Raw genomic sequence first — 20189 nt, forward strand, 5'->3', positions numbered from 1 at the left:
AAAAGGCATTTAGTGCTTGTTCTATCATTTTGGATTCCATTATTGTTACTACTGGAAATAAATGAAGCAAATGGTCTGACCACCAGAACCAGTAGGAGTTGTCCCGAATATCATCACCTTAATCTTAACTCTTCAGCTACAAGCACACACCATGTATCTGCCTAATAGGGTGTTTTTTTTTTATGAGTGAATTCCTAAAGTGGAAGAAACACCTTGTGGCACAGCCAATCAACAGTATCCCACGTTAAAACTGTGCCCTCTCCTGCGCTAACGACGTATTAACTCACAGGAGCAGAGCGAAACAACGCAGTTTGCGCAGGAGCCGCCGGGGATACAAGCTCCCAGATGAAGGTGGCCTGTGCTCATGCGCGCTTTGCAGAGGACGTTGTTATCCTCTTAGCCCCATTCATATAAACATTTAGAAATATTCAGCTCCGGACTTATTTCCTCCCACACATCCTGCAGGTGAGTTGAAAATATAGATGCGCCGTTTCCAGTGTGATCGTTTGTGCACGGTGACAAACTGGCGGCCTAGTGCTCCGCTGTGCCGCTGAGAAATGCTGTCCAGCGGCTGGGAAACGTGTTGGACACCTGAGAGGACATGACTGCAGACAACAGATGGGACGTCGTGGATGCGTCTGTGACAGTATAGATGCTTTGCGGATGCTGGCTTTGTAACAGGCCGTGTAGTGGAGGCTGTCGCTGTGCACAGACATCACCACGGTTGTCTTTGTGCTCCCCCTGGTGTAGCTGGTTGATTGATGAGCTCATGTCCCGCGGACCTGGGGATGAATGACAATCATGTTCATCTCTGTCCACTTTGCAGAGGGAAGAATCTGGAGAAAATGTCATCCTGTGTCCTGCTCACTGCCCTCCTCACCCTTCCTCTTGCTATGGGTAAGTACTCCACTATAATTTAGAACCACCTTTTTTCTGCACGGTAATAAAAGCTTACATAAATTATTTGTGTTATCTCTTACTGTTCATTATTTGTTTAATGATTTATCAATACTTCATGTAAAAGTTATAAGTTGCGGCTACAGGAAAAACACATTTGTGACAACTGTCAGGTGAAAACAAGAGCACACAACAGACACAGTGAGAGAAAAGCCATGTGTGGTTATTTGGAGTTTTTTTCATGCATGAATTATTATTATTATTATTATTATTATTATTAAATTAACTCATAATAGTTAATAAATGCATTGTGGTCCACATAATCTGTATAATCTTTCCCAAAGTCAGAGGTCAAACAGGAAACTTTAGTGTCTGTATATCTAAATAAAAAGCTAAATTACAGCATTAATTAAGTGTTTTACAGATACACATACGTTGAATCGCAGTGTTTCAGTGCATGTGAGGTCTGTCATATCTAATCATATGACTTTGTCTTCTCCTGCAGGTTGGGTCATACCAGGTGAGTCAAGAGCCACATTTCATCACATCACATCCTTCACCCACAGAACATATGACCTGAGTCAAATGCTCACTTTCTTTTCCACGTTGACAGTTGAAAGAGAAGAAGTCCAGATGGTGTGTGCCGGGAAAGAGTTTCGTCTGCCAGTGTACTCGACATCCAGAACAGTGGTTTTTACACCCAACCCCGAGGGGCCGAAGCGCATCCTGCTGGAGAAAACCATGGTGAATAGAAATGTGCTTGTAGTCATGCTTGTGCTTTGTTGCTTTGCGCTCAGATGGTCTAAACCTGTTTACAACGGCAGGTGAAGGACCCGCGGTTCGAGTGGACCAGAGATAAGATGTTAGTCCTGAAAGAGGTGACTCACAGTGATCAGGGACTTTATGCAATCAAACTGTTGTCCGGATTCACCTACGAGACTGTTCGTCTGATTGTCTCAGGTAAGAGGGTTTGATCTCATCAGTCTCCTGCCTCTTTTCCTAATCCCTAACTTCTCTGTCCTGCTTCAGAATGCATTAAGTCCCACCACAGAAGCTACGGGGAGAGCTTTGAGCACAGCATCCCTGAAAATGGCTCCTTACTCGAGTTTTCCCCTCGTGGCGCTCCACCTGAGGCCATGCCCATCGTACTTTGGAACCAGACGGACCCTGAAACCAGTGATGCGAGGCGGGGCCGGCTGGTGCGCGGCGGCAAGGTCTGGGTGGCCGAGAGACTGACGCAAGCAGACCAAGGCAACTACACTGTGAGAGACGCCCAGGGGAAGGTGCTGTCCCGCTGCACCCTCACTGTGCGGGGTGAGTAGAGAACAATGAGCAGAGGACGAGATGTTTTAAGAAGCTGACTAATGAATTGCTTTAACTTTAGGATCCTGTCAGCGGTAATGGTTATATTTTATCTTTCCCCATCATACCTTCATATTTCTTTCATTCTCCACACCTCTCTCTCTGTTCATGAACCTGCATAACGATGCAGGGCACTCCTTTAATGTCACCCGCTTCACCAAGGAGTCTCTAAATCTGCCCCTCTTTCTTCCAATTCCTCATGCCCACCTCATTTTTACCCCTACCCGATACCCTGATGAATCCTCTCTGGGCCCTTTCGACCCGAAGCCCCCTCGTGGCCCTGTGCAGCTGATCCGTGAAGGCCAAATAACAGACTACGACATGCGGTACAGGGGCCTTATCTCGCTGGGCAGAAACGGTACTGTCAATGAGGTTGTCATAGCAAGGCTGACCTCAAGACACGATGGGGTGTATGAAATCAGAGATGACGATGGCAACCTGGTGTCCTCCACCTCGTTGCAGGTGATCGGTGAGTAGCAGCACGTGTTTGAATGTTTTTCTTTATCTAAATTCTTTGCTTCCTCCTGATACTGTATCTGTCCCATCTCTGCATGTCTACTCTCCAGAGAAAGGAGGCAGATGGCGAGCACTTCTTAAATCTATCACTGTACCATCTGGCATGTTTGTATCACTGGCTGGTTTCATCTTGTTCATGAAGCGCTACCCGAACTGCAGCCTGTCGCAGATCATCGCTGGCCTCAGAACAAACCGCACACCACCAGCCAACCCCCTGAGGGTTAACATCCAGGTGAGGATACCAGGAGAACCATGCTATCATACGCAGACACACAGTACAACATGTAGAGGCATGGTGAGAACGTGTGATTAGAGAGCACTCTCCATCACCATCATCAAAACACTGAATTTATCTGTGTGTGTGTGTGTGTGCGTGTGTGCGTGTGTGTGTGCAGGACTACAGCCAACCCATATCTGAGCCTTCCAGCTACTACAGTCCCTCTCCGCAGCCAGGAACACCAAGAAAATGGACCCCAAGAGCCAGTCCCAGCCATGCTGTAAGGCTGAGTAATGTATTGTCAGGTTTTGTCTTTTGCTTAAAATGGTAAAATAACTTTGTGTCAGTGTGCAAGTGGCATTGTGCATGTGTGCTTGTATTTGTTTTTCCAGGGTTATGCACCGGTTATGGGAGGAACTCCGAGAGCTCAGAACCAGCAAGCATGTAGACCAACAGCTAGGAGCTCCCCTAGTCATAGTTCAACCACTCAGGTAATACAGCACTACACTCAAATGGAGAATATTTGTCTGTCAAAGAATAGAATATTTTTTAAACACGTGTCTTGGTTTCTTCCTAGCGTGAACCATCCAATGAGGAAAATAAACAGCTTTCCTTTTCCGTGCCCGGTGCTTCAGATTGCCTCCACTCCTCTGAGGACTGTGTTCAGTTCCAGATCAAGAAAGATGGCGAAGAAGGAAGGTGGAGCAAATCACAAGAATTCTTTTCCACACTACCACTAGACAAGGACACCTCTGGATTCTGCAGCGTTTACACATCGGAAAAACTGAACTTCTTATAAATTAGAGGAGAAGGCAAATGAGTTGGAGAAACTACAGTTTTGGATTCTCAGGTGGAGTGAAGCAATTATGGAAAAGAAAGACTGTGCCTTTTGCATCATAGCTGAATTTTAATAGTTCTGTACCAGTATTGCATGTAATTCTTTTAAGGTATTTTTTCTGAAGCATGAGTTAAGCATTAGCCTTCCTGTCTAATACTACCCATTTCTTGATAGTGGCTGATGTTACTCCTGCTGTTACCTACCTCCAGATCCTCAGGACCAATATAATCTGCACTGTATTTGCTGAGTGTTTGTATGTGTATGTTTGTGTGTGTAATATGATCTCTAGGGCTACATAAAAATTAGAGATATATAAAGGTTTGCAAAAGGGAATTTTGAAGTACTGTATAGTAATATAGAGTTAGTTGAAGTGTTTTTCACCGTTGACCATTTCTCACTGCTTTAACAATTAATTATAATGATAAACGTCCGTCCTGCACTTTACTGAGTTTAGCAGTTTAATAATGTACTGTAGTATATTAACCTTCAAGGCAGTTGTAGTAACAGTTATGTGAAATGTAGTGTTTCACCAAATATTGCAATAGCCTATTAATCTGTGAACTTTGTATATATTATAATGTTACCAATTTTTTTTGTGTGACAAAAAAGGTTGGATTGCTGCTTGTGATATTTGGTAATGTCTAAATGTCATCTCTTGGACAATAAAATGTATCTTTAACATATACTGGATAATCAGATTATTCTGTTTCATATACTGTTGCTTTTGGTATAACCAGCGATCATTTTTTATTTTAGTAAATCTGTGGTAAAAGTGAAAAACTTACTTCACACTGCAAAAGTTCAAGGTGGTTTAAAATCCATAAGAAAATGAGAATAATATGATTTTTATTTTTATCTTTATATATAAATTCCTGGGAAATTTGTTGTCAAAAATTTACTGTATAAAAGATTTAAGGTTTAAAATCTTGCTAGAGTTTGTATTGGTGGGAGCAATGATATTGTGCCGGCGGCAGAGGGCAGTGGCGCTCCTGTGAGGCTTTGTTGAGTCTGAAAGAAGCGTAGAAGAAGAAGTGCGTTTGTAGCGGCAATGAAAGGACAGCGTGTTACTTCCAGTTTGAGCAAAACATAACTAAAGTGTAGATCAGCTGTACCAACTAGTAGATTACAGGGCGTGCAAAATTTGATATTTAGGATATATCCTTAGGACTGCGTCGGGAGGATGTCTTTGGTTTGTGCAAGTAAGTGAAGTTGAATGCACTGATGACGGAGGCAGTGTAGGTTAGCTACGCACCACGCTAATGCTAGTAGCTAGTTTAGCTAGCGTTAGCGGCCATGCATTGCCGCCTACTAGTTGTGGTAAAACACGGGCCTTGTTTGTGGTTATGTTATTGTTAATATAATCTGTTTTTTTTCTAGTCTCCAACGAGGTGCCGGAGCACCCGTGTGTCTCTCCGGTGTCCAACCAGGTGTTTGAGCGCAGGCTGATCGAGAAGTACATCGCAGAGAATGGGACAGACCCGATGAATGGTCAACCTCTGTCGGAGGAGCAGCTCGTAGATATAAAAGGTGAGCCACTGCGAGCACATACGAATATAAACACGAAGATCCCCTTTAAAAGGTAAAGTTACACCTAGCTAAACATATTTCTAGATATAGATTAGATAGATAGATAAGTAGATGAATAAGAGCCGTGTAATACATCCATATGAAGGTTATATTGTTCATTTTCTTTTCAAACTCATTTGTATTTGATCATCTTTGTTGTGTAAACGTGTTATCAGGTTGTAGTTTGAGGCAGCACTGCAAGTTGAGAAGTTTTTATTTTTATATTTCATCTACCCTATTTATGTCAATGAATAGGTACCATAAGATGCCACCTGGTGTAATAATGCACGTTCACCTGTACTACACACTATTACCACCAAAATGAAAACCATTATTATTATTATTAACAACAAACTAAAAGTTAAAAGAGAGCAAAGATAATTTATTGCAGGGCTCTTTTACCTGATAAACTGGCAGCTAACTTTGTTTTTTTCAAAGTTATGTCACTGTTGATCTTTATTATTTATTAATTTTGAAAACCTTAAATTTACTATAAATAAGCAAGACTGACTTAATTAATAAAGATGAGAAACTGCTTTTAACCTGCTGGCCTTTTATTTATTTTTATTTTTTTAGTGTCCCATCCCATTAGACCAAAGGCACCATCAGCAACAAGCATTCCTGCCATTCTCAAGTCCCTTCAAGATGAATGGGTGAGTGTCGTTGAGACTGTGAGGGAAGCAAAGAAAAAATACCTTCATGCAGCAAATATTACCTAGAAATGATGTTCCTTTGTGTGAATCTTTCTTTAAATATATTGCCAAACACAGGCAATCTGGCTTTGTACAGAAGGAAATGTTTCTTCATGGAGTCAATTAATAGCCGACTTCGCTGAGCAGCATATAAAGTTCCTTTACTAGACACACAGTGTGATCATCCATCACACCTTTTTGTCTTCTAGGATGCTGTTATGCTGCACAGCTTCACCTTGCGGCAGCAGCTGCAGACTACTCGCCAGGAACTGTCACATGCCCTCTATCAACATGACGCCGCCTGCAGAGTCATCGCTCGTCTCACCAAAGAGGTCACTGCTGCAAGAGAAGGTGAGTTGACAGCAGTTTGTGTGTAGGACATAGTAGAGACTTAATCTGATAATCATCTCTCCAGAACTTGCTCCACACCAATATTCGCTTTTATAGAAAAGGATAGAAGCATAGAATAGTTTTTTAATCAGTTCTATTTCCTTCTTACAGCTCTTGCCACACTCAAACCTCAAGCTGGATTGGTTGCCCCTCAGGCAGTTCCTGCCTCTCAGCCAACTGCAGCAGTGAGTTATTGACTTTTAATTCCAGTGTAAAGGTCTGATAAGAAATGCTCATTTGCATCTTTATCATTCATCCTCCTAACATTGTCAATTTTTGCCCTCAGGGTGCTGGTGGAGAGCCTATGGAGATTAGTGAACAGGTGGGAATGACCCCAGAGATCATCCAGAAGGTAACTTTTGTTCTTTTACTACTGTAAATTATTATTTTGCAGAAAGCTTCCCATTTTCTTTAGTATAGCTAAGATGTGTTTCAGTATGTATCTTTTCTGTTCCCAGCTTCAAGACAAAGCTACCATCCTCACCACAGAGAGAAAGAAGGTATTTTTTGCAGTTATACCCTTTTCTGCTGCAATATCTTAGTGTTGTGTGAATACTGTTTCACCCTATGTTTATAACCATTGTGGTACAATGCAACATGCTTTCATATTCATGTAACACCTTTGCTGCACTTCTACAGAGAGGAAAGACTGTGCCAGAGGAACTGGTTAGAGCCGAGGATCTCAGCAAGTATCGCCAAGTGGCCTCGCATGCTGTAAGAATTAATTTGTCTAACTCTACATAAATTACCACTTCCTCTTTTAGTCAAGATGTTGTGGCAGTTTCTTAGTGGAATTTCAACAAGCTCTTGTTTCTTGATTTCAGGGTCTTCATAGTGCCAGTGTTCCTGGTATTCTGGCTCTGGATCTGTGTCCATCAGACACCAACAAAGTTCTCACCGGTACATTCACAACATCTTTCAATTTTAAAGCCTTTGTGATTAATTTTCATGGTAGATATCAATTGCAGCATCTGTTATTTGATATTAATCCCTGTATTTTTCTAGGTGGTGCTGATAAGAATGTGGTGGTGTTTGACAAGAATGAGGAGCAGATTGTGGCAACACTTAAGGGTCATACCAAGAAGGTCACCTCTGTCATTTACCATCCATCCCAGGTAACTTTGTTTTTGTTTTAATTAATTATTAATTAATTTAATTAATTAATTATCAGTAAAATATTATCTGATAACCAGGTCATATATCACTTATTACAAGAATATGTTTGAAGACTTGCACAGCTGATCGTTATTCTCCTTGCTGTTTTCCCCCTCTAGTCTGTGGTATTCTCTGCTTCTCCCGACACCACCATCCGTGTGTGGTCTGTCACCGGAGGCAACTGTGTTCAGGTGGTGCGTGCCCATGAGGCAGGCGTCACTGGACTCTCCCTACATGCTACTGGGGACTACCTGCTGAGCTCCTCTGAGGATCAGGTGTGTGTGCACACAGCTTATCCATATTCCTTCCAGCATCCCTACTTTAAGTAATTTCTGCAGTAACGGCAAAACCATCTCTGTTCCACTAATTTCACTGTTGTTTTATTCTGCAGTACTGGGCCTTTTCTGATATCCAGACTGGTAGAGTCCTCACCAAAGTAACTGATGAAAGTGCTGGCTGTGGTAAGTGCCTCTTTGTTAACTTGCTTGCTTGACGGTCTCAATAAAAGTACTCCTCTTTAGGTGCGGTGTTAATGTTTTCTTTTTGCTCTTACAGCTCTCACCTGTGCCCAGTTCCACCCTGATGGTCTCATTTTTGGCACTGGCACGGCTGACTCCCAAATCAAGATCTGGGATCTGAAGGAGCGCACCAATGTGGCCAACTTCCCTGGCCACTCTGGTCCTGTCACCTCCATTGCTTTCTCTGAGAATGGATACTATCTGGCCACAGGTGAGAACTGCTAACGACGCTTCATATAGTATTGATGTAATCTTTGATGTGCACACGTGTTACAGTGTGTTGTAAAGTTGCATAAACACTGGTGAATAACAGAAACTTTTACATTAATTTTTTACACCAAGATAATAAAATCTTACAAGCACCCACCCTTGTTTTTGTGCTAAATGGATTTGGAACTGTGTATTATATCATTTTAAATACTGTGAGATTATCTGATGTCATTCTCCAGGTGCCCAGGATAGCTCTCTTAAACTGTGGGATCTGAGGAAACTGAAGAACTTTAAGACCATAACACTGGACAACAACTATGAGGTAAGAAAGGTTATGTCTTGCATTGCACCAGTATAATGGAGTTTGATGAAATATAGTATTTTTGACTTTGCAGGAAAGAACTTTTGTTAGCCATGCTCCCTGTTCCTTGCTGAGTTCAGCTAAATCTCTGGCTTTGTATTTACCACACAGACACGATTGTTATCAATGACCTAATTCTCAACAAGAAAGTGAATATATGTATTTCATGTGATATCATTACTACAGTGACTTTTAAGAAGCTAAGAGATAATAACACAATGTGATGGGAAATGTAAGCTTGGAAAGCTCCTCAAGTTGATATTGGAGGAAATTCTCATTCATCTCAGTGAGGTGGCCTGAAGTGTGAAGGTTGAGTCCTGCACAGTTGCCATGACTCAACTTTCAGACACATTACGTTAATACAGATAAATCCTCAACGGATCTAACAGCTAAACTGCAGTTCACCGAGAATTATGCTGTTTTTTCTTTCCATCTAATTTTAGTTGTGTTTCTGTTTCAGGTGAAGTCCCTTGTGTTTGATCAGAGTGGTACCTACCTGGCTGTAGGAGGATCTGACATCCGTGTCTACATCTGCAAACAGTGGTCTGAGGTTCTGAACTTCACAGGTGAAGCACACGGTTCATCTATATCAGTCCATGTATATCAGATGGTTTTTGCTGTGAGAAAGTAACATATTGTTGACATTGTTTACCCCTTTTTAATTGCAGATCATTCAGGACTGGTGACTGGAGTGGCCTTCGGAGAAAATGCCAAGTTCCTGACCTCTGCAGGAATGGACAGAAGTCTCAAATTTTACAGTTTGTAGGAAGTGAAATGATTCAGCTTTTGGGAGGCAGACAGTAAAGAAAAAACATGATAGAAAATGATATTAAACGAGATGCAGAAGCCAGTGTAATATTCATGTCTGATTTTACTGTAGTATTTTTCTTTTTGTGTGTTAGGACGGGGGGGGGGTCTAAATTTGTTTGTAATACAACTTCAGAGTGTTGTAGGACACTGGTGGGAACAGTGAATGGTGTGACAACAATCTGCTTTGCTTCTTAACATAGTCCAGTTTATTTACTATATCTATAGGGTGAGATGAAATACATTTGTAGTGATGTACAGTACAGCTAAACAGAAGATGAACAGGTGTGAGATAAATTTTCCTGTGACAAATTTAGCCGTTTCACATCCCCCTCATTTCATTTCCATTTCATTTGTTCCATTTAAATTGTCTTTTTTTTTTCCTCAACTGTACATTTCTTATCACGTGCTATTTTACCTGTTGCACCTCTACCCTTTTACAATTAAATAAAATATCTTTTGTATTGCCAAACATGAGTGTTTGTTGGACATTTTCAGATTAAGACTAAGGGAACTGTTGGGTCCGGAAAAGAATAAAACATTGCACTTTGCCTCCATTTTCAGACATTTCTCCAGGTCACACAGTTGCTGTGTTGCATGTACATAAGCTAGTAGAACTACCCTATAGTAATTACACTATAGTTCATAGTAAACTATGAATGCTGTATGCATTGTTTGAATATTTTTGGTTAATGTGGGAATGGTGTGTTACATGTTCCTCTTCTCCCTGGGTTATTCTTTATTCATAGGGATTATAAAGTGGATCTTTATGAAAATGAATCAGCTTCTCCAGTGTGAGGATTTGCATCTTTTGATTATTTTGGTTCAGGTCACACCAGGCTAGTTGTCATGTGATGTGTCTGTTTTCAGAAAGTTTACAAAAGGAAACAAATCGCTTGGCTTAAGAATAACCAGCAGACTAACGCAGGATGAAAGTAAAATGTCATTTTTTTCTACTTGAGGCCTCATGAAGACGATGAACATTTGCACAGTAGATCTTTACTGCAGGGAAAAGGTTGAGCTTTTCATAAATGAATGAAACCTCTCTGCAGCAGACACGTTTCATATTCAAAGAGCTGAAGCTGCTGTTACCGCCCGAGGTAATAACAGTGTAACGATACTGATAAAACCCTCAGGGTAAAGATTTCTTTAAACCAGCATTTATATCATCTGAGGCCTTTTAAACTCTTTAACCATTTTAACTTATCCCACATGAACCGGGGCCGTGAACGACGCACGGACGTCACGAGTCACGTGAGCGCGGAATAACGTGACTCCCTCAAACAGGAAGTGGGACTCGGAGACGCGCGTCTGTTTTGTGCGGGTCAGCAGGCTCCGCACAGTCCAGCAGGACCGGACCGAACTGGGACCAGATCAGCGGGACTTAAGACGCACACAGGTCAGATCTGTAGCATGTGGCTTTGTTTTGTGCTGATAGAAACCTGTTCTGTCGCTCAGTGAATGGGCTGCCATTGTCATGACATAATTAAATCAAAGCTTTGGCTTTTTAGGGGCTTTCCGAAACCTTAATTCATCACCTTGTTATTTTCTTTTCATTTAACGTTACTTGTATGAAACTAATTCCAAATGTTCGTTTGTGGGATCGCTGGCATATCTGTGTGGTTTGATCGGCATGTTGTGACAGTAATAACGAAACTGGCCCCTTTGCCAGAAACTCCACCACCAGTCATTCAACAAACAAAGGACCAGTTTTTCTGTTTCTATGTGTATTTAAAGTCTGTTACTTTAATAGTTAATAATAGTTTGTGGATAATCCCAGTTTGTCTCGTGTTTTTGTTGCAGGATGTAGTTAGTGATGCCGGGTGATTATACTGCTCTATGTTTATTATCCTCGTCGTAGTGGAGAGAATTAAAGAAAGAAAGTGTTTGGGGTGTTTTGGTCTCCTCATTTATGTAAATAGGCTTCAGGACAGAGCTGCTGTGTTGGATTGCATTGGGTTAATAAAGTAACTTCATTAAAGGTAATAAAGTGGCCAGTGAGTGCAGGTCAACAGCACAGTCAACTCGAAAATAACCATAAAACTGAAAAGCAGCTCTTTTCTACATGTCACCTACATGGAGCTTTATTGCAGAGCTCTTGTGTCAGGGTGCACATAGTTACTTTAGGTGCATATAATAAACCGACTGTACACTGGTTATGTAGCGTCGCAGAACCAGAGAAGCGTTGAGCTTGTTGAAATGTTGGCAGAAACATGCCTGTGCAAGAGAGGAAATTCCACCTGATCATCAGACGGGACGACACGATGCTTCCCTTTTCTTCAGTTTCCAATCATAAGCTTCTGCATTGTCACCAATTTTATTGTCCTAACTGAAAATAAATGCACTTTGCCAACTTCTTTTTTTTTTTACCTGTGTGCTGCCTCTCATCTCTTTCATTTCTTAATTATGTTTCTCATTCCACTATAAACTACAGTACTTTGAAATTTTACAGTAAAAAATTAATTTCCATTTGTTTCTTTGGTGTTTTTCTTTTTCATTGCAGGCAAATATGGGCTCCATGTTTCGCAGTGAGGAGGTGTGCCTGGTGCAGCTCTTCCTCCAGTCTGGCTCTGCTTACAATTGTGTTAGTGAACTGGGAGAACTGGGCCTGGTTGAGTTCAGAGATGTAAGACGCTGTTGGTTCTTGTTCTTGTGTGTTACTGTGTTGTGGCTGAGATTACAAACCTCTGATCATTAGTCTCACCACAATCCACAGCACAGTTTTCTGCCTGAATTTTGTTATCTAATCAACTTTGGAATCTGCAGCATTTCTATGTCTGACCTTAGATGAGAACTAAGGTCAAATGAGAACTGGTCGCTCTGAGTCACTGCAAGACACAGAAAGATTTTCCTTTTCTTATTGTGGTCAGCTGAACATGAGTAACCCTGTTGCCCTCTTCCTCTCCCCTTCTCTCTGATGTCTCAGTTAAATCCCAATGTGAACGCCTTTCAGAGGAAGTTTGTTGGTGAAGTCAGACGATGTGAAGAACTCGAGAAAACCTTTAGTGAGTTATATCAACTGAGTTTCTCCCTTCCTATACTCTCCATCCACATTCTTCAATGATTAGTTTTGTTTGGAAGATTTTCCTTTTGGCCTTTGTAACCTTCTTTATCCTCTCGTCAGCCTTCCTTGAGCAGGAGATCAATCGCTCCCTCCCTCCACACGTGCGGGGTTCACTCCGGCCTCCGTGCCCAACACCTTTGGCCCCTCAGCCCCGTGAACTCATCGCTATAGAGGAAGAAAGCGAGAGGCTGGCAAGAGAGCTCAAAGAAGTGAGTGACGGTGCCGATAAATCAAAGACGATCCTGTGTTGTCTCATCAGTGTGCTGTCAAAAGAAGATAAATTTAGTGGCTTAATAGATTTTTATTTTTATTTGTGTGTGTCTTACCAGGTGTCCAGGAACAGAGACAGCCTGCGGGCGCAGATGAACCAGCTCTGTCAGTACCGAGGAGTTCTGACCAGGACACACTCTCTCACAGCCTCACAGGTGCTTAAAGCACTGATTTCTGCTCATCATTAATTATGATTATTGTCTTGTAGTAAGCAAACCTACACCTGCCAACTGAAACTACATAACAAATCTTCTCCTTTGGCATCTTCGCACAGGCACCTCCTCCTTTAATGGAAGCTCAAGGCCTGTTTGATAACCGCCAAGATGTCCACCTCAGGTACATCTCATTTGTACATGACGTGGTTTAGGATTTTATCTCGGTTTAACGTTTTTCCATTGTATGTCTTGTCTCTCAGTTTTGTGGCAGGAGTGGTCCATCCTTGGAAGGTCCCCTCATTTGAACGGTTGCTCTGGCGGGCATGTCGGGGTTACATTATTGTGGATTTCAGAGAAATGGAGGATCGACTTGAGCATCCGGACACGGTGGGAACTTGGAGAAGGAGAGAGAGAGAGATTTCTCATGGTTGAGAGACAGACATGAAAGTTGTTTCTGTTACAGGGATGGTCTCCGATGATTTGGTACATGTGATAATTTTCCTAATAGGTATTTTATCACAACTGTTTGCTCCATCTTTGTTCGCAGGGGGAAATGGTGCAATGGACGGTGTTCCTCATTTCCTACTGGGGAGATCAGATTGGACAGAAAGTCAAGAAGATATGTGATTGGTGGGTAACTCTGTACATCAGTTAGACTTTTTTTTATTATTATTATAGACACTTCACTTGTGTGTTTCTCCACCTCACAGCTTCCGCACACAGACATTTGTATACCCTGAGAGCACCGCTGAGAGAGAGGAGATTCTCCAGGGGCTTCAAACCAGAATTGAAGATATTAAATCAGTAAGTTCAGTATAAAAGAACACAGAGTATTTGTTGCTACACTGATACAACCACCTGCATTTACCATTTTTTTTATGTCTCAAACCTGAAAGGACCAGAAAGATACAGCAGGAGTTTCTTTAAACAACACTTTCCAGTCTCACTTCCCCCTAATGTTTGACAGGTGTTGGCACAGACTGAGGCCTTCCTGCAGCAGCTGTTGATGCGGGCGGTGGCTGTCCTGCCGCAGTGGAAGGTGCGGGTCCAGAAATGCAAAGCGGTTCAGATGGTTCTGAATCTCTGCAGCCCCTCTGTCACTGACAAATGCCTGATTGCTGAGGCCTGGTGTCCCGTTGCCAAGCTACCTGAATTGCAGAGTGCTCTGAGGGAAGGCGGGGTAAGATGAGGGAAAGCAGAACAAACAGTTGTAGATTAGGAGAATTAAAGTAAATACTTAAAATGTCTTTATTTTCTTATTCCACCCTTCTACATCCTCAGAGGAAGAGTGGCAGTGGGGTTGATTCTTTCTACAACCGCCTGCCTTCCCCCACCTCTCCACCCACCCTGTTTCCGCTGAACTCCTTCACAGCAGGTTTCCAGAACATCGTTGATGCCTACGGAGTGGCCAGCTACCGTGAAGTTAATCCAGGTCTGTCAGTACATGATATATTTATTCTTTAATGTCAGATGCTCAAAGTAGAAGACAACAATGCTCAGCCTCACTTTTTCTTTTCTTTTCTCTCGATGCCTCTGCAGCGGTCTACACCATAATTACGTTCCCCTTCCTGTTTGCCGTGATGTTTGGGGATGTGGGGCATGGTTTGCTTATGACCCTGGCTGCAGTCTGGATGATCCTCGAGGAGAGAGACCCCAAACTTAGGAACAACAACAACGAGGTAATACAGATAAGATGTGCTCACAGTGCACAGATAGGACTTATGAGTTTTTGAGCTTCTCACTGAGAACCTGCCTGTGTGTTTTAGATCTGGAAGATGATGTTTGGAGGAAGATATCTGATTCTGCTGATGGGACTGTTTTCTATCTACACGGGGGCCATTTACAACGAGTGCTTCAGCAGAGGCCTCAATACCTTCAGCTCGGCGTGGCGTGTGCAGCCAATGTTTGAGAAGAACACATGGAAGTGAGGACACCAAAATGATTTACAGCGGTTCTTCATGAGTTTTCCCGGGCTCTGCTTCGCTTGTATCTCACACGTGTGTCCTCTGTTCTCAGTGCATCAGTCCTAGCAGGGAATCAGTACTTGTCCATGGATCCTGCTGAGCCTGGAGTCTTCGTCAGCCCCTATCCATTTGGCATTGACCCGGTATGTCCATCAAGCTCATCGTCCTTTTCGTCACGACTCTAGTATCTTTGTGTCTCTGTTTGATTTTACTTATGTCCTCGACAGGTTTGGGGTATGGCCAGCAACAAACTAACTTTCCTTAACTCATACAAGATGAAAATGTCGGTCATCATCGGTATCATTCACATGACGTTTGGAGTCTCTTTGTCATTTTTCAACTACTGGTAGGTAACAGAGGTTGTACATTTTTAGTCTGTGTGTGTGGTGCATCACACCTGCAGTTTTGTTTCTTTCATATATATATATATTTTTTTTTTTTTCTGACTTGCCTTCACTTATCTTTGTTGCCCAAACTCTGCTTGTTGTTTTCCCCCCAGGCACTTTGGTCAGATAAGCAAGGTGTTCTTTGTGCTCATCCCAGAGCTTTTCTTCATGCTGTGTCTGTTTGGCTACCTGGTGTTTATGGTGGTCTACAAATGGATTGCCTACACTCCCGCCCAATCCAAAATTGCACCAAGTATACTCATCCACTTCATTGACATGTTCCTGTTCACAGACAACCCTGACAATCTGCCGCTTTATAAAGGACAGGTGTGTGGTGTGCTCACTGCCTTAAATAGATACACACCAAGGTTTCAGTTTATGTGCCTATATTATATTATTATATATTATACACAATTATATATTGAAACTATAGTGTAACTGTTGCTCAGCTTTTCATAAACAGCTGCTCTCCCTTCACTCTGAATGTGTAGGCTGTGGTGCAGAAGGTCCTGGTGGTGCTGGCTCTGTGTTCTGTCCCAGTCCTCCTGCTAGGGATGCCCATTTTTGAATACATGACTTTCCGGAAAATACGAAACCACGTGGTAAGCTTCTGTTTGACTGGACTTCAACACTTGTATGTAGAGGTGAGATACACTTTCTGTCAGTTTCATAATTATCTGCAACATCAGGAGGAAGACAGACGTCCACTGGTGTCTGATGACGGCTCTGTCAACACTTACCAAGGGGAGGTGGAGAGAGGAACTGCAGAGGAGGAGGTAAGCAAGTGTTAGGCCTGTGTACTTCAATTCCCTAGACAGATAAGAACCAGTGTATAACCATTTTTACTCTGCTGTCTGCAGGAGTTTGATGCTGCAGATGTGTTCATGCATCAAGCCATCCACACCATAGAGTATTGCTTGGGCTGCATCTCCAACACTGCCTCTTACCTCCGACTCTGGGCTCTCAGTTTGGCACATGCACGTTAGTGGCACACATCTTGACACATTCAAATATAGTGTGTGATTCATAATCATGAGGCACCTGAGCCTGAGGCACCTTCTCTGGGACATCCTCCTCGAAACCAAACACACAATTCTCCCAACTCTGCTTTTTTCCAGCCAGTTATTTTTACACGTGATGATTTTGTTCCAGCCCGCTGTGGTTCTCTGATGCTGAGTTATTTGTGTCTCCACAGAGCTGTCAGAGGTGTTGTGGAAGATGGTATTGCGAAAGGCCCTCACGTGGCAGGGCTATGTAGGATCTGTAATACTTGTTGTGATTTTCGCCTTCTTTGCTGTGTTGACTGTCTCCATCCTGCTGGTTATGGAGGGCCTTTCAGCTTTCCTGCATGCGCTCCGTCTGCACTGGTTAGTATGGAGAAGACAAGTGATCCATCCCCTCCCCACGGGGACAATGTACTCTGTTTATTTTTAGTCACCTGACAAATGTGACAGTGATCAGAGTTATGTGGAATCCAGAAAGAAGTCAGACCACTTCACTTTGTGCACACTTTACTGTGTTATTGATTTAATATTACATGGATGAAACCGACTGTAATCCGATTCTAGACACATCTAAAGGGCATTTAACTTTCTGAAGCTACTATATCTAGGATGCAAAGTACACTTGCAAACTTGACTCATAAGTCAGCATGATATTCATCATTATGTGTGGTCAGGATTGTTGCTGAAGAGAAATACAGTGGGTAAACGATGGTGGTTAATGTATTAAAGTTCTGTATTTGCTGTGTTTTGTTGTTGACTTTGCTCGTCTCTCTTGCAGGGTGGAGTTTCAGAACAAGTTTTATAGTGGATCAGGCTACAAGCTGAGCCCTTTTTCTTTCTCATCTCTGATCAACGCATCACCTCCTGTATGATTGGCCAAATGATCAAGAATGCCAAACAGTTACTTTAACTTAAGTACATTATTGCATACTTGACTGCAACGCTGCAGAATTACCTTTTCTTAACAATAGTATTTTATTGCCTGTAGGCTATGAAATGGTTATTACTGGACAGTGCACAATGATACAGACTGTTAGATTTGCATCAGAACAATGAGATTTAGTCATATATTCAATCTAAATGACATTATATTGAATGAAAAACAAATACTTTTGTATCCCCTTATTAATTCCTTTTCATTTTGTCATCTTACTAGTTTCTAATTACTCTTTAATTATGATCAAGAAATTGTACTAATAAACTTTTAACAGTAATAACATGTATTATGGGAATGAATTATATAAAGGGAAAGGACATCAAATTATGAAACTGTTCAGCAATTTAAGGGAATGTATTAAATGTTAAATTGGGGGGTATTGTGCTTTAATATGCTAGTCCTGTAGGATTCTACAAACAACAGCAGGGAATTATTAGAAAGATTTTCATGAGCCAAAGATACTTTCCACTCATTGTCATGTCTTCCAACCCCAATGCACAACAGGTATTGTCAGTTAGTAGAGATTATTTCAGGTGCCTTACAGGAACTGTTTGCTTGTTTCTCTGTGTTTTTCCTTCCATTATCATACCACTACTTGCCACAATAACACTCTGTATTTTTCTAATGGTCTGCACTGTAAAAATAATCATATTTGAACTGTAATTAAATGTAATTTTCTTGTTTAATCAAATTGTGTAAGGTTGTTTTCTTTGCAGTCATATTGTTTTTGAAACAATATCAATGACAATATTTCTATAGATAGATATTCAGAGTTATTAGTCAGAGGAAAATTATATACTTTTACTCCGCTACATTCATTATAACATAATTATGAAAATAACACATTTCAGTTATAATTCTCACCAGAAATTTTCAAACAAGATTTCTACATTTATGTTATCAAAAGCATCAAATTCAAATTTGTTTAAATGCTGTTTGATGTACTTATACTTTTAATTTACTTTAAGTTAAAATTTAGAGCATGTACTTTAGCACTCACTTTTACTTGAGAAGAAAACTTAAATGGTACTTATACTTGTAGTGGAGTATTTCTCTGGGAAAGTACTTGTGTACTTGTATTCACCTCTGATCTGGTGATACAGTTAAAAAGTACAAGATTTTCTACTGTGTTATAGTGTTAGACTTACAAAGGGTGAGTAATTAGTACTTTAGTAAATAAGTAGTGGTACTTACATCTATGACTTTATTAATATGCTAAGTTCGTTTTCTCCACTGTGCGTTTCTTTAGAGCAGATATATATTCTGCATGAAGACACAGGCGGAACTGAAGTGCTGCCGTTTGTTTCTGTCGGTGAACCGGATGTTGTCTGAATGTCAAAGATGGCGATTCACATGTCCTAGTGTTTCTTTTCTAACATAATTAGAATAAAACAGTGGGTTTTCATATTTTTGGGACACAGTACTCTGTCTGATGGTAGCGTACTGACCGGACCTTTATTTTAATGTACGAGGTGAAGAAGTAGAGATGACTTTGGGTGAATTAAGTCGCGGTGTGCGGATGTTGTTAGGTCAAATTCAGCGATGTCGTCTGATTGGAGCCGCAAACCAGACAGGTTTGTTAGTCCACATACTTGTTTTCCTTCGTGTATTATATTACTTTATAAGCTCATCTTACAACTAATTATCTTACTTATACTAGTACTAGTACTTTAAATTTTAGCTTTTTATGTAGGGAGAATAGTTTATCAATCCGGATCTTGGTGTCTGAAGGAGCTTTTTATTTTTATTTTTTCACATGGCTAACTTCTTTAGACTCTGTTAACTTTAGTTTTCTGTCACTGTCTCTCACCCAGCTCGGTGTCTGAGTCAAGCAGCCGCTCAGCCGGAGCCCAGCGCAGATGGAAACGAGGCCGTGAACGCCACCTTTGTGAACAGAAACCCCCGGAACCTGGAGCAGATGGCTCTGGCTGTGAAGGACCGGGGCTGGAAGACGACCTGGCCTCACCGGGAGTACTATCACAGGTCTGTGTGCTCTCTGTGTCCAGTCGTGTTTGACTTCCCAGTGGGTGTAAATGCCAAATGTTAAATACAGTGTTCATGAAGTAAAACAGATGTAGGATTGACCTTGTAGTTCTTACTGATACCTATATATGATTTTTTATATCTAACACAACAGACAGACTTATGCATGTCCACTGTGTTATTTTAACTTTGTTTACTTATTGCACGTGTTTTATTTATATTTTGATTTCTGCTGTATTGCACAGCCCTGGATTCCTCCTGCATCTATGTCTCCTGTTCACTACTTTATGGTGGTTCCTTGTTTTTTTTCAGGTTGGTGTTTTCTCGTACCCAGCATCATGTGACAGCACAAGTGTTCTCCAGCAGCTCTGTTGTTCCGGTGCTTTCCTGTTCAACCAAGGAGTGGGCAATCAAAAAGGAGCTGGCTTCTACAATGTGCGTGGCAGCATGTCAGGCTGTGGGTGAGGTGCTTGCACATCGATGCCAGCAGGCAGGCATCACCAGGATGGTGTACAGAGCGATTCCCTGGACATACCGTTCTGATGCTGTGAGTGCAACAGTATGAAGTTATTCCTATACCACTTTTTCTTTCCTTACATCATGACCTGCTTCATGTTTATCTTCTCTTTCACAGGTTCAGTCTTTCAGGACAGCAATGAAAGAAGGAGGAATCATCCTTAGTGAACCTAGAAGGAAATATGTCGGGACTTAAATGTAGAGCTCGTGTCACATCTGATGTTCTGTAAAAATATCCACTAGCACTCCTAGTGTATTTGCTTTGTTGTCATTTATAACTGCATTAAGATGATCAGCAGTAGTATGCAGTAAATTACAGTAGGAACATAATCAAAATTGTGGATAAAATATTTCTGAATTTATGCATTTCTCATGGTGTGT

At 41.5% G+C, this 20189-nt stretch overlaps 4 protein-coding genes across 4 annotated transcripts; all 4 read left to right on the forward strand.

Moving 5' to 3' along the window:
* The first annotated feature begins 334 nt into the window (after positions 1 to 334).
* Positions 335 to 4515, forward strand: LOC113160184. Its single transcript, XM_026357278.1, has 11 exons — positions 335 to 465; positions 827 to 897; positions 1403 to 1417; positions 1511 to 1641; positions 1722 to 1857; positions 1927 to 2211; positions 2390 to 2728; positions 2826 to 3007; positions 3171 to 3272; positions 3385 to 3483; positions 3570 to 4515. The coding sequence occupies exons 2-11, from the start codon at positions 846 to 848 to the stop codon at positions 3789 to 3791; spliced, it is 1563 nt and encodes a 520-aa protein (XP_026213063.1). The 5' UTR covers positions 335 to 465; positions 827 to 845; the 3' UTR covers positions 3792 to 4515.
* Positions 4516 to 4842: 327 nt separating this feature from the next.
* prpf19 (pre-mRNA processing factor 19) lies at positions 4843 to 10001 on the forward strand. Its single transcript, XM_026358627.1, has 16 exons — positions 4843 to 5029; positions 5208 to 5357; positions 5973 to 6049; positions 6298 to 6439; positions 6590 to 6663; positions 6765 to 6830; positions 6937 to 6978; positions 7118 to 7192; positions 7303 to 7378; positions 7484 to 7593; positions 7753 to 7908; positions 8025 to 8094; positions 8189 to 8362; positions 8601 to 8683; positions 9183 to 9288; positions 9391 to 10001. Exons 1-16 carry the CDS (start codon positions 5011 to 5013, stop codon positions 9486 to 9488), a joined length of 1518 nt encoding a protein of 505 aa, XP_026214412.1. The 5' UTR covers positions 4843 to 5010; the 3' UTR covers positions 9489 to 10001.
* An 812-nt stretch (positions 10002 to 10813) lies between these two features.
* On the forward strand, positions 10814 to 18000 carry tcirg1b (T cell immune regulator 1, ATPase H+ transporting V0 subunit a3b). The gene is made up of 21 exons (XM_026358036.1): positions 10814 to 10928; positions 12033 to 12155; positions 12456 to 12534; positions 12654 to 12802; positions 12923 to 13018; positions 13138 to 13199; positions 13279 to 13405; positions 13566 to 13648; positions 13729 to 13822; positions 13986 to 14198; positions 14300 to 14450; positions 14558 to 14697; positions 14785 to 14942; positions 15035 to 15125; positions 15210 to 15328; positions 15482 to 15695; positions 15860 to 15970; positions 16058 to 16144; positions 16229 to 16349; positions 16564 to 16735; positions 17151 to 18000. Exons 2-21 carry the CDS (start codon positions 12039 to 12041, stop codon positions 17242 to 17244), a joined length of 2478 nt encoding a protein of 825 aa, XP_026213821.1. The 5' UTR covers positions 10814 to 10928; positions 12033 to 12038; the 3' UTR covers positions 17245 to 18000.
* A 614-nt stretch (positions 18001 to 18614) lies between these two features.
* Positions 18615 to 20170, forward strand: mrpl18 (mitochondrial ribosomal protein L18). Its single transcript, XM_026357727.1, has 4 exons — positions 18615 to 18883; positions 19124 to 19292; positions 19605 to 19839; positions 19927 to 20170. Exons 1-4 carry the CDS (start codon positions 18796 to 18798, stop codon positions 20002 to 20004), a joined length of 570 nt encoding a protein of 189 aa, XP_026213512.1. The 5' UTR covers positions 18615 to 18795; the 3' UTR covers positions 20005 to 20170.
* Positions 20171 to 20189: the final 19 nt, after the last annotated feature.

This window comes from Anabas testudineus, chromosome 10 (genome assembly GCF_900324465.2).
Source record: "Anabas testudineus chromosome 10, fAnaTes1.2, whole genome shotgun sequence".
Taxonomy (NCBI): domain Eukaryota; kingdom Metazoa; phylum Chordata; class Actinopteri; order Anabantiformes; family Anabantidae; genus Anabas; species Anabas testudineus.

Bases quoted from the DNA above. Each gene is read 5' to 3' on its own strand.
- prpf19 (XM_026358627.1), top strand. The intron at 6,440-6,589 runs GTGAGTTGACAG...TCCTTCTTACAG, and splicing joins GGTCACTGCTGCAAGAGAAG to CTCTTGCCACACTCAAACCT. The intron at 8,363-8,600 runs GTGAGAACTGCT...GTCATTCTCCAG, and splicing joins TGGATACTATCTGGCCACAG to GTGCCCAGGATAGCTCTCTT.
- tcirg1b (XM_026358036.1), top strand. From the start codon at position 12,039: ATGGGCTCCATGTTTCGCAGTGAGGAGGTGTGCCTGGTGCAGCTCTTC. The intron at 13,823-13,985 runs GTAAGTTCAGTA...AATGTTTGACAG, and splicing joins GAATTGAAGATATTAAATCA to GTGTTGGCACAGACTGAGGC. The intron at 16,145-16,228 runs GTAAGCAAGTGT...TGCTGTCTGCAG, and splicing joins GAGGAACTGCAGAGGAGGAG to GAGTTTGATGCTGCAGATGT.
- LOC113160184 (XM_026357278.1), top strand. From the start codon at position 846: ATGTCATCCTGTGTCCTGCTCACTGCCCTCCTCACCCTTCCTCTTGCT. The intron at 2,212-2,389 runs GTGAGTAGAGAA...ATAACGATGCAG, and splicing joins CTGCACCCTCACTGTGCGGG to GGCACTCCTTTAATGTCACC. The intron at 3,273-3,384 runs GTAAGGCTGAGT...TTGTTTTTCCAG, and splicing joins GAGCCAGTCCCAGCCATGCT to GGTTATGCACCGGTTATGGG.
- mrpl18 (XM_026357727.1), top strand. From the start codon at position 18,796: ATGACTTTGGGTGAATTAAGTCGCGGTGTGCGGATGTTGTTAGGTCAA. The intron at 18,884-19,123 runs GTTTGTTAGTCC...TCTCTCACCCAG, and splicing joins TGGAGCCGCAAACCAGACAG to CTCGGTGTCTGAGTCAAGCA. The intron at 19,293-19,604 runs GTCTGTGTGCTC...GTTTTTTTTCAG, and splicing joins CACCGGGAGTACTATCACAG to GTTGGTGTTTTCTCGTACCC.